General features: G+C 42.5%; 1 protein-coding gene across 3 annotated transcripts in view; it reads right to left on the bottom strand.

Moving 5' to 3' along the window:
• Window positions 1-9,645: 9,645 nt before the first annotated feature.
• The window catches only part of PDK2 (pyruvate dehydrogenase kinase 2), a 111,780-nt gene continuing 101,417 nt past the window's right edge, over window positions 9,646-20,008 (bottom strand). For all 3 annotated transcript variants that reach the window (XM_070727140.1, XM_070727139.1, XM_070727141.1), the window contains 5 exons: window positions 18,702-18,778; window positions 16,565-16,663; window positions 14,427-14,534; window positions 13,385-13,498; window positions 9,646-11,875 (listed from right to left, as the gene is read on the bottom strand). In XM_070727140.1, coding sequence (XP_070583241.1) covers window positions 11,735-11,875; window positions 13,385-13,498; window positions 14,427-14,534; window positions 16,565-16,663; window positions 18,702-18,778 — 539 coding nt within the window. In that variant the 3' untranslated portion in view covers window positions 9,646-11,734. The remainder of the gene's footprint in view (window positions 11,876-13,384; window positions 13,499-14,426; window positions 14,535-16,564; window positions 16,664-18,701; window positions 18,779-20,008) is intronic.

Here is a 20,008-nt window from a genome sequence, read left to right as displayed (position 1 = left end):
GGCTGGTTTTGTGCATCAAAGTTATTGCAGAGCAATGGAAACTGCAGTTTAATGTTTCCAAATGTAAAATAATGCACTTGGGGAAAAGGAATCCTCAATCTGAGTATTGTATTGGCAGTTCTGTGTTAGCAAATACTACAGAAGAAAAGGATTTAGGGGTAGTGATTTCTGACAGTCTCAAAATGGGTGAACAGTGCAGTCAGGCGGTAGGGAAAGCAAGTAGGATGCTTGGCTGCATAGCTAGAGGTATAACAAGCAGGAAGAGGGAGATTATGATCCTGCTATATAGAATGCTGGTGAGACCACATTTGGAATACTGTGTTCAGTTCTGGAGACCTCACCTACAAAAAGATATTGACAAAATTGAACGGGTCCAAAGACGGGCTACAAGAATGGTGGAAGGTCTTAAGCATAAAACGTATCAGGAAAGACTTCATGAACTCAATCTGTATAGTCTGGAGGACAGAAGGAAAAGGAGGGACATGATCGAAACATTTAAATATGTCAAAGGGTTAAATAAGGTTCAGGAGGGAAGTGTTTTTAAAAGGAAAGTGAACACAAGAACAAGGGGACACAATCTGAAGTTAGTTGGGGGAAAGATCAAAAGCAACATGAGAAAATATTATTTTACTGAAAGAGTAGATGATCCTTGGAACAAACTTCCAGTAGACGTGGTAGATAAATCCACAGTAACTGAATTTAAACATGCCTGGGATAAACATATATCCATCCTAAGATAAAATACAGAAAATAGTATAAGGGCAGACTAGATGGACCATGAGGTCTTTTTCTGCCGTCAGACTTCTATGTTTCTATGTTTCTATGAGTTAAGTGAAGGCTCTCCCCTTCTCCCCAGTCTCGTGCTTTAAGGCTGTTTCCCAAGGAGAGGCATAATCCGACACTTCAAGAAGACCATCTTTTTTCTCATTACTGTATATTTTTTTTTGCCTCATTAGGAAGGCATTCTAGTTTCTTCTCGGGAGTTTAATTTGGGGGAGAGAAGGGAAGGGAGAAAGCTGGGCATATGGGATAAAGAAAGCAATAGATAAAATGCTTTTTTTTCACCCTACTACTAAATATTCTACTAGAATATTATTTCATATTTATCATGAGATGTGAAGTCAGAATGAAGGGAAATTAAACTGCGTATAGCCCATCGTAAGGTCTGTTCTCAGATGCCTTCTGAGAATTTAGGTTTGTTTTTATCCATTTGGCACATAGTATATGCAGACAGGGAGATCAGAGCATATCTTCAACGTGCAGCCCACCATGCAGTCTCACACACTCACACACACACTTTACTGAATGTGCAATAACCTTCTGTGACTGAAGGTGCTTTCTGAACCTTTCTGTGATATTGCTGATGGAAAACAAACTGTGTTCTATTAAGAGAATGTAGCTGTCTCAGGGGAAATATACTTTGCCTCTCTGGTGCTCTTAAAACTGCATGGGCAACTCAGCCCATTTTGCAGCTTCTGGAAGGAGAACAGCAGCAGTATTTAGACTCTCTCTTTTTCACCTGGAGGGGGTTTACAGCTCAAAATGGAGGCTTTAAAATTTGTAAAGTGCCACTCATTCCAAGAAAGGCAAACAGGCCGTGTCGTAAAAGGGATCTGTTCCTCAATAGTCAGAATTTCTCTTATCATTGTGTTATGCCAAACAGTCTTGACTTACATTCTCCTAGTTCACAGAAGCCTATAAACACCCCCACCCCAAAAGACCAGGGCTGTTTAAAGACTGCTGAGGGTTGGATCCACATTGAGGATTGGATCCAAATCTCTAAAAAGAGCTGGCTTGCTCCCAGTTAGCAATGGAGAAAACATAGCACCATTCTTACTGGGAAGGTTCCCCCAAGGTAAGATTTTCAAACGTGAATTGAGAAGTTCGCCCACCTAGGCCACCAGTTATCAAAGAGCTCCTGTAGTAATCTCTGTAGAGTAAAACTCAAAACTAAAACTTGCAACTGTGGAAGACACGTCCACCTCATATTTGTTTAGGCGTTGCTCCCCGGAGAAAGAAAGAAAGATCAACAGAGACTCTGGGTCAGTTTTCTATTCAAAGAACCAAGCAGATGACACCAAGCTGGCAGGGGTAGCCAATACACCAGAGGATAGGCTCCAAATACAGAAAGATCTCGATAGACTAGTACTGTGAGCTCAAACTAACAAAATGAAGTTCAACGTTGAGAAAAGCAGGATCTTACAACCAACTAAATATGAGCCAGGAATGTGCAGTGGCGGCCAAAAAAGCCGACATAATCTTAAGCTGCATCAACAGACGAATGCATTCATAATGGGCAGCCAGAATTTTTACTGCCATGCTGTGGGTGTGGCTTATTTTGTAGGTGTGGCTTGATGGTCACGTGACTAGGTAGGAGTGGCTTGAACGATCATCATCGTTAAGTCCTCGACTTACAATGTCACCAGTGTCACTCGCTGGAGTGACAATTTGCTTTGCATTTCCTGCACTCACCTTGGGTTGCCTCCCTGCCTCAGGCTGGGTAGCTAGGCGAACGGGTGCTGATCAGCTGTTGAGAAAAGAGGGGGGAGGAAAAGGGACCCCTGCAACTCCTGCCAGGGTGCTGGTCTCCTGCCGGTTTCCGAGGAAGAGGAGGAGGATGGGAGGGGGAGGATTTAAAAATATCATAAAGCCGAGGGAGAGTTACAAGGTTATTATTGCCGCATGATGCCTTTTCATCTCAGCTGCAAGCAGAGTGAAGACTTCGCAAAGAGAAAAAGACTGCAGCCCAGACCTCTTTGGCATGGCTCAGCTCAGCTTGGCTCAGTCTCCTTTCCCCCCCATGCTGCTGTGCGCTCCTTGCTTTTTTCCTCTTTCCTCCTTCCTAGAGTCAGGAGGTGAGGCTGGAGGGGAGCTGGGCAGGAGAGAAGGAAGCTCATCCAAGGCCAGAAAGGAGGAAAGAAGAAAAAAGCAAGGAGTGCAGACACAGCAGCAGCAGGAGGGGGAAAAGGAGAGCTGAGCCGAGACCGGTAATCCAGAAAGTGACTGCCGCCGGTCAGCTAGAGCTGTGCATGCAGTTTCATTTCCGCCGGTGGAACTGCATCCCACCCCGTCCTGCCTGCTGCCCACCCCTGGATACAGTCCAAGAATAGGGAGGTACCAATACCACTCTATAATGCCCTAGTCAGACCACATCTAGAGTACTGCATTCAATTTTGGTCACTTCACTTTAAAAAGGCCATTGAAACCCTAGAGAAAGTTCAGAAGAGAGCAACCAGAATGATAAGGGGACTGGAAACCAAGACATACAGAGAGAGATTGCAGGAACTGAGCATGGATAGTATACTTAAAAGGAGGGCCAAGGGAGACATGATAGTAATATACAGGTACTTGAAGGGTTGCCACATAGAAGAGGGGGGTCACACTGCTTTCCAGGGCACCAGAGAGACAGACCAGAAGCAATGAATGGAAGCTCATCAAGGAGAAATTCATCCTGGAAATAAGGAAAACCTTTCTGACTGCGAGCAATCAACCAGTGGAATGGTCTACCAGCAGAAGTCATGAATGCCCCAACAATTGACACATTCAAAAAAAGACGGGTGGTGTAGGGTCTCCTGCTTGAGCAGGGGGTTGGACTAGATGACCTGCAAGGTCCCTTTTAACTTTAGTAATTAAATATAAAATAAAATAAAACCTTCAATGTCAAAGAAACCTGCAATCCACAATCATAGGCTTCATTGTTCTTTTTTTTAAATGGCTCTTAACCTGTCCCTCAGACTACTCTTTCAAATAAAGCTCTCAGTGCTAAGGGCAATTGGACAGAAACCTCTCTCTGTTTGTCCAAACTCAAGTCTTTCCTGCCAGGACCTTGCATTCCATAGTCCATGTTAAAGAGAACCTTTCCCTCCATAGATTCATCATCCAGATACCTGTTGCAGTTTGGGAATTGCAGCATCATTCTGAATTGATGACAGACCTATTGGAAAACAGCACATCTCTATCGCAGTGTTGACACTGACAAGAGCCAAAAAGCCAAAAGGTTTTGATCAGCCCTATCTCACCTTTCCTTGGGTGCAACTCCTGCTCTACAACCATTTGTCACTCTACAATGACAAATGCGAAGCAATAATCGCAGGTGCGTCTAGGTGGGGAGAGTAAAAATCTATCCTGGCTTGTCTAAACTGTGCTCTGACCAAAGTTGAAAGGCTCTTGGCAAAAGATCCAAGGTATTTGGAGGGAATACTGCATACTGTTGGAAGGGACATCCTTCTAGGTTCAGTTCCAAGTGGGGAAAAAAACACTGGATTCATGGAAATTGATGGAAAGGTTTATAGGAGGACTGAACCGAAAAGTTGGGTCACATGCTTCCAGATGTTGGATGAAGAGAAAAAGGAAAAGATGCTGAGTCCCTTAGTTTTTTTACATTTGTTTGTTTGTTTGTTTATCTATTTATTTATCCATTTATCTGTTTGTTTGTTTGTTTGTTTGTTTATTTATTTATTTATTTATTTATTTATTTATTTATTTATTTATTTATTTATTGGATTTGTATGCCGCCCCTCTCCGTAGACTCGGGGCGGCAAACAACAGTAATGAAAAACAGCATGTAAATCCAATACTAAAACAACTAAAAAACCCTTATTGTAAAACAAAACATCCATACAAACAAACATACCATGCATAAATTGTAAAGGCCTAGGGGAAAAGAATATCTCAGTTCCCCCATGCCTGACGGCAGAGGTGGGTTTTAAGGAGCTTACAAAAGGCGAGGAGGGTGGGGGCAATTATAATCTCCGGGAGGAGTTGGTTCCAGAGGGCCGGGGCCGCCACAGAGAAGGCTCTTCCCCTGGGCCCCGCCAAACGACATTGTTTTGTTGACGGGACCTGGAGAAGGCCCACTCTGTGGGACCTAACCGGTCGCTGGGATCCTAGACTCCCATGGGGCCATGCAGGAACAACTATGTAGGCCAGTAATGGCGAACCTTTTTTTCCTCGGGTCTCGAAAGTGCGTGGGTGTGCACTATCACGCATGCGTGAGTGCCCACACCCATAATTCAATGCCTGGGGACGGCAAAAACAGCTTACCCCACATCTTGCAGGCTCTCTGGAGGCCGGAAACAGACTGTTTCTCAACTTCTGTTGGGCCTACTAGGCTTGTGTTTCACTCTCCCCAGGCTCCAAATACTTCCCTGGAGCCGGGGAAGGGAAAAAACTCCCTCCCTCATCCCCCTGGAGGCTCTCTGGAAGCCAAAAATGCCTTCCCAGAACCTCTGTGCGAGCCAAAAACCAGCTGGCCGTCACACATAGGCATGTTGGACTTGAGCTAGGGCAATGGCTCGCCTGCCAGCAGATATGGCTCCGTGTGCCACCTGTGGCACCCCTGCCATAGGTTCGCCATCACTGCTGTACCTATCTTGAGTCCAAGTTTGCTTGAGCCCCCACTGGCTAATCCAATCATCCTAGGTCTCGTGTGGTGTAATAAAAGGGCTTTGGGCAATTCCTAATATGGCTCAGTCTGAAGGAGGTAGATCTTTGTTATGTAGCATAGACTGGCCCAGGATATTAACAAATGTAGGGGGGATGAATGAGGTGGGCCATTCCTTGATGGCACATTGACAAAGGTGTGGGGGGGGGGTTTACTAAGAATTAGTCTGTTTCCTGCCTAAAACAATTTATCCATTTCTCTAGGGATATTCTATATAATATTCTGCCTTTTTAATAGTTTCTAGGATATTTCATTTTTCTAGAAGTGTGGTAGGTGCCAACTTTCTTCAATGCAGACTTGAAATGTTATCGTTGACAAATCAGTGGCGGCATAAAATGCTTTTATTAATTTTCCCTTCCTATCTCAGCTCAACATTTTACTTCCTTCACTGCTAAATGTTTATGCAAAACAGAGGGAAGCAACACATATTGAAATGAAGCCACTATGTGCTTAAAAGCTGGATAAAAGCTTTTTAAAATTTCTACATTGCTCTAACTCAATGATGGTGAACCTTTTTCCCCCTCAAGTGCCGAAAGAGCATGTGTGCATGCTATCACGCATGTGTGAGTGCCGATACCCATAATTCAATGCCTGTGGCGGGCGAAAACAGGTTCCCCTTCCACGCGGAGGCTGGAAACAGCCTCTTTCCCAGGTTTTCCCAGTAGGCTTGTGTTTCACCCTACACAGGCTACAAAGGCATCCCTGGAGCTGGGGGAAGGTAAAAACACCCTCCCTCATCCCCCCAGACACTCTCTGGAAGCCAAAAAAACCCTCCCAGAGCCTGTGTATGAGCCAAAAATCAGCTGTCCAGCATACACATGCACATTGGAACTGAGCTAGGGCAACAGCTCACATGCCAGCAGATATGGCTCCCCATGCCATAGGTTCGCCATCACTGCTTTCACTCAATTGCCATGTATACCCCTGCATATTCATAAAAACATGTTCCCCTATTGTCTTTGAACCTATGTAATGACTGGCTACTGCCCACACAGTAGAGACCTCTGGTTAAATCTAACCTGGTTCATCTTCAGAACTTGAAATGTCAAACAGCTCTGTGATTTCTGTATAAAATATTTAATCTATGCAATTTTGAAAAGGCAACCACTGTATTTCTCCCCCTACACATGTATTAGTAATCCCTGCCTGAAGTCCTGAAGATAGTAAAGTGGTGCATTTCTCCATAAGCAGTCTTTATCTTATTGCAAACGCCACTTGTTTAGACTGTAACATCTAGGGATACTTTATTTATGGGAATTGGGTTTTTTAAAAAATCTTTGTTCTTAAAAAAAAATTAGAGCAAAGCACATTCTAGGGAAAGATCAGCCTAAGGCAATCCATTGTTTCAAAATTAGCCTAAGTAAATAATAAAGCAGCATCACCTTGCCAGCTTCCTTCCTTGAACATGACCTTCTATGCACAGGCATTGGATGTCAGTTTGAAAAATGTGCCCAAACTTTGGAAGAGATTCAAAGCTTAGAGTAGAGATCTTCAAACTTGGCAATTTTAAGACTTGTGGACTTCAAAACTCCCAGAATTCTCCAGCCAGCATAGCTCGCTGGAGAATTCTGAGAGTTGAAGTCCACAAGTCTCAAAGTTGCCAAGTTTGAGGACCCCTGGCTTAGAAAATAACAATAACCGTTAATTAAAAGCAGAGTTGCAGATGCAGCTACTACTGCACTGTTATTCAGCATGGATATCTTGGCACTGACCATGTCGTGTACTTCTCCAAGGAACACAATGTTTCAAGACATTTTGCAAAGCATATGGACTAAAAAAAAGAGACAGAGGGCGGACACTTCCTCAAGGACGATGCTCCTGGAGTTAAGGAAACATTGCATCAATTTGCAGGTGCTCCAACACAATGGAGCAAGGCAAGGTAACCTTGTTCCAAATTGAGAAGAAAAAGGAAGCAATATTTAACTGCTTAGGTCAGTGCTCTGCTGGTGTGAAATATTCCTTAGGATGCCTCTGTCTACAGAAGAAAAAAGCTCTGCAATTTTGGCCAGCAGGCCTGAGAATCCTCCTTGTGTTTCCTTCAAGGGACTACGATACTTTTCTGTTGGTCAAGTTGACAAAGCAATTAACAAGGGTGACCCTCCCTAAAATAGGCCTTGTACCAAATGTTCCTTGTAATATTTTATTATGCCACTTCCTTCAGGTCCCACAAGAGTGGACAATCGCGGGGCTCAGGACTACATGGTGTCTGAAAACCTTTTAAAAAAAATACTCAGGGGCTCCCCCAATCATAAGTGCTAAGAGCCCACCGGAAGTAAGAAATGAGCCATTTCTGGCCTCGAGGGGGTGGGGGAGGCCATTTCCTGGGGACGGTGAAAAATGAGCCCACCGGAAGTAAGAAACATGCCATTTCTGGCCTCCGAGGGGGTGGGGGAGGCCATTTTCTGGGGAGGGTGAAAAATGAGCCCACCGGAAGTAAGAAACATGCCATTTCTGGCCTCTGAGGGGGTGGGGGAGGCCATTTTCTGGGGAGAATGAAAAATGGGCCTATAAAGCCCACCGGAAGTAAGAAACGGGCCATTTCTGGCCTCCGAGGGGGTGGGGGAGGCCATTTTCTGGGGAAGGTGAAAAATGGGCCTATCAAGCCCACCAGAAGTAAGAAACGGGCCATTTCTGGCCTCCGAGGGGGTGGGGGAGGCCATTTTCTGGGGAGGGTGAAAAATGGGCCTATCGAGCCCACTGGAAGTGAAAAACAGGCCATTTCTGGCCTCTGAGGGGATGGGGGAGGCCATTTTCTGGGGAGGGTGAAAAATGGGCCTATCAAGCCCACTGGAAGTGAGAAACAGGCCATTTCTGGCCTCCGAGGGGGTGGGGGAGGCCATTTTCTGGGGAGGGTGAAAAATGGGCCTATCGAGCCCACTGGAAGTGAGAAACAGGCCATTTCTGGCCTCTGAGGGGATGGGGGAGGCCATTTTCTGGGGAGGGTGAAAGATTGGCCTATCAAGCCCACCGGAAGTAAGAAACGGGCCATTTCTGGCCTCCGAGGGGGTGGGGGAGACCATTTTCTGGGGACGGTGAAAAATGGACCTATCAAGCCCACCGGAAGTAAGAAACATACCATTTCTGGCCTCTGAAGGGATGGGGGAAGCCATTTTCTGGGGAGGGTGAAAAATGGGCCTATCAAGCCCACCGTAAATAAGAAACATGCAATTTCTGGCGTCCGAGGGGGTGGGGGAGTCCATTTTCTGGGGAGGGTGAAAAATGGGCCTATCGAGCCCACCGGAAGAAACGGGCCATTTCTGGCCTCTGAGAGGGTGGGGGAGGCCATTTTCTGGGGAGGGCGAAAAATGGGCCTGCCAAAAGTTGGGAAACACATGCATGGGGGAGCGGGGTGTCTGTCGTGCCCACATGTGCAGAAGGAAGGGCATGGGGGCCATTGGATTATGGGTATGGGCACATGCACTATAGCATGCATGCTTGCACTTTCGGCATCTGAGGGAAAAAATGTTTGCTATCACCGGATTAGGGCATCAGGCTAGAAACTGGGAGACCATGAATTCTAGCCTTGTCTCAGCCCTAGAAAGGCGGCAATGGCAAATTACTTCTGAAACATTTGCCAAGTAAACTGCAGGGGTCTGTCCAGCCAGTCCCCAAGAATTGGACATTATTGAACAGAAGGCTTCAAAAAGGGAGAAGTCTACAAGTTACTTGCCTAAATTTGCAACCTTATTCTTGAATAGCGAGGGAGGCGTTTGGGAGACTTTGGAAGAAGTGAGTAATGTAACCGATTAGAGTACATGTAGCTCGGGGCTGAATTGTGAGATCATTGCTGCTCTCTAAGCTCGGTTGTTTTCTTTCAGATATTTCATTACCAAATTAGATAACACAGGATAAACCCTGCCCCCTTAGTATCCACACATGAGCTTGTGATCTAAGTACAAAAGATAATTTCATTTGCATTGCAAATCACGACACACGGATTGCCATTTGCCCTCTTTGTGCACAGTCATCCCAGACTGCCCAAACCTACACTATTTTCCCTGGAGGGTTTTGCAACCATTTATCATTGATTATTTAATTAGGAGAAGGAAAAAAAGAACAAGTCAGTTCATATGGACAAAATTTCTCTTTCGTCTTCTAATTGCAAAGCTTTGTGACATGTGGTCCTCCATAATTATAATTCTTCCCAGCCCCTCCACACCCCGCCCTGCCCATTGTCAAAAGATTTCAAGAAACAGCTCGAGGCCAATTCTTAACCAAATTTAATGTGATTCACATGTATCTCCACTAGGTGACATCATTACATCTTTGAGTAATAAACATCTCCCTGCTCGGCTCAGAAAACAGCGATAGGCTGCGTTCCGCGCATTTGAAGACAAGATGCTGTGAATCCAGAGACATCTTCAGGAGCAACCTCAAAGGTGAGTTTCAAGCACACAAGTAGAATGCATGTTGTTGCACTACCATTTTTACTATCACTGACGTCAATAAAATCAAGTGATTACAACCAGGGAGATCGTATTTTTTTCTTTTCTTAGCTGATCAAGAAAACTGATATTATAATACTGTAGCAGCAATGGGACCTAGTTGGCACATGTCTCGCTCCTCGCAAAGAATGAAGTGTTTATTTAACACGAACAAAAGACCATCTCCAGTTAAAGCGCCCAGCATAGAGGATGGGGCAGTGACAGAAGGTTGGCTGATTATTGCTTAAAATGATAAATAGGCGAGTGCAAGTCAGGGGGAGATCTGGGCAGACCCCTTCCGCATTAACATCTGCTTAGAACATCTGCTTAGCATAGGATAAAAATAGAAGGCAGAGGCAAATTTTCCGCCTACAAAACGTTTCCACTTGTTTTGAAATGAGGACCAGAAAAAGTGACATCATAGAAAAGAGAGACTGGAAAGCAAGTGGCTGCCATAGTTGGAGGGAGGGGGGCTATAAAAGAGGGGAGGGAAGAAAAAGCTTCTGCCTGGAATCCATAATTGATTGACGCCGAGATTCTTGCCTGGGGGGGGGGGGGGACGGTTGGAGGCAGCCTCTTTTGCCCATTGCTTCTAAGCACCGGAGACACATGAACCAGAAATATGTCCTTAAAATAAATATATTACTTTTTTTTCTCTATTGCAGTTGGAGGGCAGGATTTAAGCTTTCAGTGTTCCCATTCCCACTCTTCACCCGACAGAGACCACCAGACTCTTATGTCCTTAAAATATATATATATATATATATTTTCTATTGCAGTTGGAGGGCAGGATTTAAGCTTTCAATGTTCCCAGTCCCACTCTTCACCCGACAGAGACCACCAGACTCTTTCTTTCCCCCCCCCCCATAAGCCATCCCACCAAACTCCCCAATTGTGCCCTAATACTTTTCCCGTGGAGGGGAGGAATTCCTCCAATATACGCAGGACCCAAGGATCAATATTCCACCACAAGTGGAGGAAATGAGTCGTGGTGAGCAAAAGTGCTAGCAGTGGATGAGACAAACAAGCCAATAACCATAAACTCCAAACCACCTGCAGTGCCAGCAAAGCCTTTTCCTTGGGTCTCGAATATACCCGGTGCAATCTAAGCCTGATTCTCCCAGGGCTAAAATTTCAGGTTCTTGTGCTGCTTTCCTCAACTTGTCTGAGATTCAGATCTGTGTTGTGAAAAGCACACAGAACACAATGCGAAAATATCCCCCAGTACCCGCAACACCCTCTAATACCCACCCAGAGAATATTTCTTACTCCCAGAGCAATATTCTAAGAAACATGCCTATGTCCTCTAAAGTCCTTGGCTCTTTGCAATGGACGCACTGGACTCTGCCGTTCCTATGTCAGCCTTTTGTTTGGATCATGATTCATGCAAAGAAATGCAACAAAATCACATCCACGATTCTTAGTTTCTTCTCCTTCCCTCTCTTTCTGCTTCCTGATTTTTCTCAATGTGTTAATGTTTAGTGGTCAAGTTCGATCTGCTTCGTAATTACAAGACAAACATAATAAAAAGGCGATGTGTGCAAATACTAAATAGGGACAAAAGCAGAGCAGATCCTTCAGGCCTTTCCCATCCAGCAGATCAAAAGGCAGGACTGTGGTGAGGCAAAGAAATTCCATGCAGAGTTATGTTGACCTAGACTACATGTTGCTGAAAAGAAGTCCGAGAAAGTGATCAGGATGCTGTCTTAACAGGTGAAGCATCCAGGCAGCCAAGGGGAACACTCCACAACACAAGGTGGGATTGATGCTGGTCATTATCATTTGTTTCTTTTCCTCCCTTCACCAAAGTTTGGTTTCTCCCCTTTGGAAGCAGGTTGGTACCCTTCCTGGTAACGGAGAGGCTTGCCTAGGTGACTCGATAGGTGGATGTGTTCTTGGGCTCCGTGCTGGGAACACACCAGTCATCTGCCTCTTGGATGGTCTGATAGTGACGCCACGCGGACTTGTTGTACACCGGAAGCCTTTCCACGGAGTCTGTTGACAAGGCCTAGAAGGATGTAGCATAGTTTAGTGTTCTGTCGGGCTCTCTGGTAGACTTCTCCCAAAAATTCACAGGTACAAATTTCAGACACACACACGTTTGAAAATTCAAAACAATGTTCTTTATAATGAAAATTCACTTAAACTAAGCCTTCTTTTGGTATAGCAAAGAGCACTGGTCTCCAAACAAACTGGTAATTTGTACAAGTCCCTTATCAGTTCTGTGATACTTAGCTTGCAGCTGTGAGGCAATTCACAGTCCTTCTTTCCCAAAGTGAAACACACTTTGCCCTGGTTTAGTTTCCAAGCGGGGAAAAATCAGCACACAAAAGGTCAAAGTCAGTAAAGCAGTCATGAAACACAAGGATCAGATAATTCTCCACAATGGCCAAACCCACAGACTGCTATTTATAGCAGCCTCACCCAACCACTATTTATACCACAGCCCCACCCAACCACAGGTGGCCTCATTTTCGTTGATAATAATCTCTCAGTTGTTGCCTATGCATCACTCTCCGCATGCGTGGCTGTATCATTAACTCTTGTTCTGAATCCAAGAAGGAGGAGCTAGATAATTGATCTCCTTCTGCGCTGTCTGCCACACTCTACTCCTCCCTGTCACTCATGTCTTCTTGGTCAGAGGAGCCTTCATCAGCAGATTCCACCGGGGGCAAAACAGGCCTGCAGCATGTGGATGTCTCCCCCACATCCACAGTCCTTGGGGCAGGAGCTGGGCCAGAGCTAACCACAACAGTTTAGGGTGCACATTTGATAAAATCGTATGTAGTGACCCACCTGGTGTCATTGACAGGTTGTCTGCTTTGATTTTTATGTAAGGCAAATGACGTCAGGGATGAGAGGCAGAATGAGCAAGAGATAAAATTCAGACTGTTGGCCTGAGTGAGTTATTCTGATGACCACCCCATTGAATAATATGAAATTGATTTGGACATTCCTAGTCTTTGTGGTGAAAGCCAGAAAAGTTGTACTGCATTTACTGTTACACGCTAAAGTTGTACTGCAGTTGTATTGAATTTACTGTTACACGCTAAAGAAACATTTTGCTAATTTAGTCCACATTGGACTGGGAATACAGTGTTCCCTCGATTTTCGTGGGTTCGAACTTCGCGCAAAGTCTACACCACGGTTTTTCAAAAATATTAATTAAAAAATACTTCGCGGGTTTTCCCCCTATACCACGGTTTTTCCCGCCCAATGACATCATATGTCATAGTAAAACTTTCGTCTGCCTTTAATAAATTTTTTTTTAATAAACTTTAATAAACATGGTGAGTAATAATCTAAATGGTTGCTAAGGGAATGGGAAATTGAAATTTAGGGGTTTAAAGTGTTAAGGGAAGGCTTGTGATACTGTTCATAGCCAAAAATAGTGTATTTACTTCCGCATCTATACTTTGCGGAAATTCGACTTTCGCGGGCGGTCTCGGAACGCATCCCCCACGAACATCGAGGGAACACTGTATATAAGCTGGAAATGAGCAAGATTCTAACTCACTTTCAAATAGATGACAGCATCTGTTCCAAATCCCTCCATGGAGAATAGCTGAAGATCACCTTGGAAATACTTGGCATAGAGTCTAGAGATTGGCAGCCCATAGCCAAAGCCAGCCTTGTTTGCGAAAGAAAAGAACAATTATCTACTCATTATATAGTATATAGCATCACATCGTTAAGCATGCCCACCTATAAATATCTCAGGGGCAGTGCTTCTGAACCTCAACGACTTTAGGAGGTGTGGACTTCAACTCCCAGCATTCCCCAGCTAGATCTTAGAAGATTATAGCTGTCTGAAGAATGCTGTGATTTGAAGTCTATTCCTCTTAAAGGTGCTGAAGTTGAGAAATCCTACTTTGAAGAATTAGTTCTGTGCAGTCTCTTGTTATGTATCCCTAACTTCAGTGCCACAAAGCACATCAGGAATCAAGATAAATGTCACAATTGTTGATTCACCACCCCAAACACACCCACTTATAGAAATATAAAGAAGGAGACAGGGGGTTCCAAATTTAATCTGAACAATAGTGCTGGGGAAGGGGAGGCTTAGTCCTTCTCTTCTGTGCCGTTTTCCTGTGATAAATTGTTCCCTAAAACCAGTGGTACCTCTACTTAAGAACGTACTGTAATTCATTCCGTGGCCAGGTTCTTAAGTAGCAAAGTTCTTAAGCAGAAGCAATTTTTCCTATAGGAATCAATGTAAAAGCAAATAATGCGTGCAAACCCATTAGGAAAGAAATAAAATCTAACAATTTGGGTGGGAGGAGGAAGAAGAGGAGGAGGACAGTCACTGCCAAAGGAAGATGGTAAGGTTTCTATAATGATATATCTTAATGCTGGTGAAAGCAGAGATTTTTAGTTGTCAGTTTTTATCTGAACAAACATGGCAAAGGACACTTTTAAAAGTGATATTTATATATATATTTAAATTAAGCTGTTTGAAGCCACTTGCCTTGATCTTTCCCACTCAAGATATTTAAAAGACTGAATATAATTTTAGTTGGCTTCGTATTCACAACTTTGGCCCACTTTACGATACATACCAATGGTGTCCCCCCGGTGCCCAGATCTGGTTTGGGTGCTGTGGAATATAAGTAACTGAAGAGTCTTTCAATTTTGCGGAGAGGAACCCCACCGCCTCGGTCACTCATCTGCTCCACAACAGAAAGAGAAAAAAAAAACACAGAGCGATTCTACAGGGTGGGAATGGTGGTAGGAAACCCTTATTTTCATTTGAGGGGCTTTCCTTTGAAGAAACTAGTTAGTTGACATTACCTAACTGGCCATAAGCAGTCTTGAAAAATGAAATGTCCCCTCCCCCCGCATATATAATGACAAAAGACTAGATAATGTTGCCAAGAAAACTTAAATATGTGTCAATGAAATCTCCAGATGTTGGGTTTGACTGTAGTTAGACTTCACATTTATATTTAAAGAGGTCACTAACAAGTCCAATTAAAGGTAAGCTTCCAAAATTAAAAAGGAGAACCAGAACTGAACTTGCCGTTCACCAGACTGAGTAGCCAGACTATCTGGACCCAGCTTTCTATTCTACAATGAAGCATTCTGCATTCCATACATCATAATGTACTCTCTGTCAGTGACTACTTAACCTTTAACAACAACAACACAAGAGCATGTAATAGATAAAAACTGAATGTAAATCGCTCCAAACTTGACTGCAGAAAATACGATTTCAGCAATAGAGTGTTCACCGCCTGGAACTCATTACCTGACTCTGTTGTTGCTTCCTCCAACCCCAAAATCTTCAACCTTACATTATCTACAATTGACCTCTCCCCTTTTCTAAGAGGTCTGTAAGGGGCGTGCATAAGTGCACTTTTGTGCCTAATGTCCCTGTCCTACTGCCTTATTATCCTTTCTATTACTATGTTCTACTTATGTTATGTTATGTTAATATGTACTATACTATACTTGTTTGACAAATAAATAAATAAATAAATAAATAAATAAATTCCTATTTAAATTATAATAATTATTTCCACAAGTTTCCATTTCCACGTCTAATTTATGCAAATTTGTGCAAACTGATTTTCTCCTTTATTGTCTTTTTGGATAACACTGAATCAAGTAAAATATCTTTCTATCGCAAACAATCTGAGATAGTACAAGCTTTAAGAGAAACTAGAACACGGGTGTCAAACCCGCGGCATCATCTTGCTGTCACGTGATATATCGTGACTCTTTTTGCCTTCATGGAGATGGGGTGGGCGTGGCTTGCACGTGGTGCAAGCGGACCATGGACTGCCAGTTTCACATCCCTGAACTAGAATAAGATTGACTCCAATGCAAGGATCAGAGTAGCAATTTAGAACTGGTTTGACCTAGATCCAAAACCTGTTCTCAAATTGTCTGTGCAGATACCTTTTATCATTCAAACTGAATGAATAGAAGTATTCATTCCTTCCTTCCAATATATATACCATCCAGCTGTTTATTTATTATTACATTTGTGGTTCTTTATTATTACATTTATATTCTAGTTTTTCTCTAGGATGGCTTTTTTTAACAAGAGTGTCCTCCAAACAGGTGGATTCCCAGCATTCACTACGTAGGAATGGCTTTCCTGTTATGAAATTCTGACAAATTCAGAGGAATGTCTGGGTTGGGAAAGCATTTACGATTCTTTCTCCTCTGCTCTATTTTACCCCCACAATCACCCTGTAATGTAAGTTATATTGAAAAACAGAACTTGGGTAAAGGTCACTCAGGATTTATAGATAGGTAAAGATCTCTATATGGACTTGCATAATTTTAGTCTGTTACTTCTAACACTACATTGAGGTCACTTTGCTTCTTCTGGTGTGAATGTGAACTGTCTTTTCTGCTATAACAAATCATTATGGATGCATAATAAAGCTCAGGGACAAATAATTTCAACCTAGGTCATATTCTACTTGGGCTGTCTTTCTATTTAATATGACCAGGATTAAAATACGAGTCAATGACTATTTTTCTGTCCCTATCCATTTTCTCAGAGAATGGAGAGAAATGGATGGGAATGGTGTAGAAATCTTCTTCTCTGAGAAACTTGAGACTCTGAATATGAAACCAGAAATTGTAAGAAAACTATGAAACAGAGCAATATTCTTTTACCGCAAGTAGATGCAGCTTCTGCCTAGCATCTTCACTATTGTGTATCCTTCTTCTTCTAACTTACCCTGATGGAGAGATCCTCTTGGCCCAAAGCCACCATCACGTTGATGGGTGGTAACGTTGGGCTGGACTCATGGCTTTCTACAGTGGCCCTCATGGCATTCTGGAAGACAATAGGAGAAAAAAAGAAATATATATATAAGAATGATCTAAATAAATATCCCCACTTGCAGGAAGGACCTCTATCTACTTATTCTCTGAAATTATGAATTAAAAAGCTGAAGAAAGAATATAGAAATAATTTGGACCAAGCCTGATAATTAGGATAGGCTGGAAATACAGCAAGCAGCTCAGAAAACTTTCTAGCCTCTACTTAAACACCTCCAGCAAATTCTAATCTCTTCTACTATAGTCTTTGGCCTGATCCAGACACTCTAATTATAGCTTAGTTCTATGTGTGAAGCTATCCTCTGCTTCATCGTCAAATAAATCTTGCTACCAGGAATTCTCTCTTAATGTTTAATCAATACCTATTTCTTGCAATTTCCCACTACGCTCCATCAGCTTTCTGTTGTTGTTGTTACAATTGCTCAATAGAATTGAGTATAAATGCAACTGAGTATGAATACAATGGAATTGCATTCAAAAGCTATAGGGTACATCCAATCCTCAGTAAACTGTTTTCATGGTAGTCTTCCAGTTACTATTTCTTTCTTTTATTTGTTTCTCTGAAAAACAGGAGACCCCCCAGACTGTGCTGGATGTTATGTTTTGCTTTCCTAGAGATCAACACTTCAAACATTAGAAGGAACTGATGGATGAAGCAGAATGTTGGCTTAATTAATTAGCTCTTTGGCTTAATAAACTACCTATCCCATCTCAATACAGTGTTCCCTCGATTTTCACAGGTTCAAACTTTGCGAATAGCCTATACCATGGTTTTTTAAAAAATATTAATTAAAAAATACTTCGCAGTTTTTTTCCTATACCACAGTTTTTCCCATCCGATGATGTCATACATCATTGCCAAACTAATAATTTTTGCAAATAAATAAAAAAAATAATTATTGTTAATAAATAATTATGTTTATAAATATCAGGATCACTAAATGCCTTATTCAGTGGTGAGTACCAGTAATAATGGTGAGTAAATGGTTGTTAAGGGAATGGGAAATGGTAATTTAGTGGGTTAAAGTGTTAAGGGAAGGCTTGTGATACTGTCCATAGCCAAAAATGGTGTATTTACTTCCCCATCTCTACTTCGCGGAAATTCGACTTTCGCGGGCGGTCTCGGAACGCATCCCCCACGGAAATCGAGGGAACACTGTATTCTATGAACAATGGATAGAACCTTCCAAGCATTTATTGTGTGGCTACCGGAACACAGGCTTACTAGCCTGAAGCATCTGACAGAAGTTGCAAATGCTCAGATATAAAATATGACTTACAGAGGCTAACAAAAGAGAATGATTATTTTCTATGTCTGCAGAAAACCTCTTGCTGAAGTATTATATTCTTATATAAATTACTATGTTACAGCCAGCTTTTCTGCTTCGGTCAGCACAAACACCATTTTATACGCATCTATATATTCATAATATATTCAATATTTTACATACACACACACACACAAATAAATAAATAAAATTGAATTTTTGTGGATACAGTGTGTACATACTTATTATATTTATTTATTTATTTATTTTATTGGATTTGCATGCCACCCCCTCTATAATGGAGGACTCACCATTATATGTGACAATTCTAAAAAAATAAACATTCATAGCCTAGAGTTACATTAGCCTAAAACAAATGAGGGTGTGATTAAGCCATAAAAAGCCACAGGGTTCCTTCACCTTCAGGTCACCACCCCTGAACAGAAAACCAAATACACTGAGTGTCTATTACACAAGTGAGACTCAGTTTAACTAGTTCTATTATCTTCCTGAGCAACTGAATTCCTGAGTCACTCCCTATGGAGCAATTTCAATGTAAAGACTAAAATTCTCCATGAAGGCTGGGACGATCCAATGTTGCATCTGAGATATCCTGACACTAAATGGAGCGGTATTAATACTACCCTTGTCATATTTGACCTCGAGTTATAGACCTGATTTCTGGCTGGAATAACTGCACCAAAACAATTCTGTGGAAACAGAATGCAACTGTTTGATTCTGAGAGAGAACTGAGAGAGAATTACCTTGAACAGTTCAAAGAGCATGTGGTACAAGTGAGATGGAACGTAGACCATGTGGATGGGTTGGTTGGGTTGATTCGCTAGAAGCAGAACAAAGTTTGTTTATTTATTTTGTCCAATACACAATAATACACAATGAAGGTAATAGAGGACACCTTTGAGGAAATAGAATTAGAGAAAGAATAGAAGAGAGACTATAGGATGAAATAATCAATGAGAGAATAGAAGAAAGATATAGGGATAGAAGAGAAGATATATGAGATATAGGAGAGACTATAGGACAGGGGATGGAAGGCACCCTAGTGCACTTATGCACGCCCCTTACTGACCTCTTAGGAATCTGGAGAGGTCAACCGTGGACAGTCTAAGGGTAAAATGTTGGGGGTTAGGGGATGATACTACGGAGTCCAGTAATGAGTTCCACGCTTCAACAAGTCTATTACTAAAGTCGTATTTTTTACAGTCAAGTTTGAAGCGGTTAATATTGAGCTTGAATCTGTTATGTGCTCTTGTGTTGTTGTGGTTGAAGCTGAAGTAGTCGGTGACAGGCAGGACATTGCAGCATATAATCTTGTGGGCAATACTTAGATCATGTTTAAGGCGTCTTAGTTCAAAGTTTTCTAGGTCCAGGATTAATCAAGATGTTAATCAAGTTCATCAAGATGCTGTTTTATATCTGTTTCTGTTCCTTTTTTGCCACTCCTGTACACACAGAACACCCATGCTCCTTGCTGCAATATTTATTTATTTATTCAATTTTTATGCCGTCCTTCTCCTTAGACTCAGGACAGCTTACAACATGTTAGCAATAGCAATTTTAAAACAGAGCCAGCATATTGCCCCCACAATCTGGGTCCTCATTTTACCCACCTCAGAAGGATGGAAGGCTGAGTCAACCTTGAGTCGGTGGTGAGATTTGAACCGCTGACCTACAGATCTACAGTCAGCTTCAGTCTACCTGCTGCGCCACCCTGGCTCATAATAATATAGAAGATTACTTTTAAAAAATGGGGTTCTTCAAGACAAATTTGAAATTCATTACTTCAATGTGACTAGATGCATTGGTCATGACTGGTCCCATTTATTTATTGGATTTGTATGCCGCCCCTCTCCGTAGACTCGGGGCGGCATTGCAAGTAGTCCTCAACTTACGACCACAGCTAAGCTAAAAATGTATGTTGCTAAGTGTGACAGAGAATTTTGCCCCATTTTACAACCTTTCTTGCCAAAGTTGTTAAGTGAATCACTGCAGTTGTTAAGTTAGATCTACAGTTGTTAAACGAATCTGGCTTTCTCACTGACTTTGCTTG

The sequence above is a fragment of the Erythrolamprus reginae genome, chromosome Z, assembly GCF_031021105.1.
Source record: "Erythrolamprus reginae isolate rEryReg1 chromosome Z, rEryReg1.hap1, whole genome shotgun sequence".
Classification (NCBI taxonomy): domain Eukaryota; kingdom Metazoa; phylum Chordata; class Lepidosauria; order Squamata; family Dipsadidae; genus Erythrolamprus; species Erythrolamprus reginae.
The sequence above is the reverse complement of the archived record's forward strand: the minus strand, read 5'-3'. Positions and strand labels throughout refer to the sequence as shown.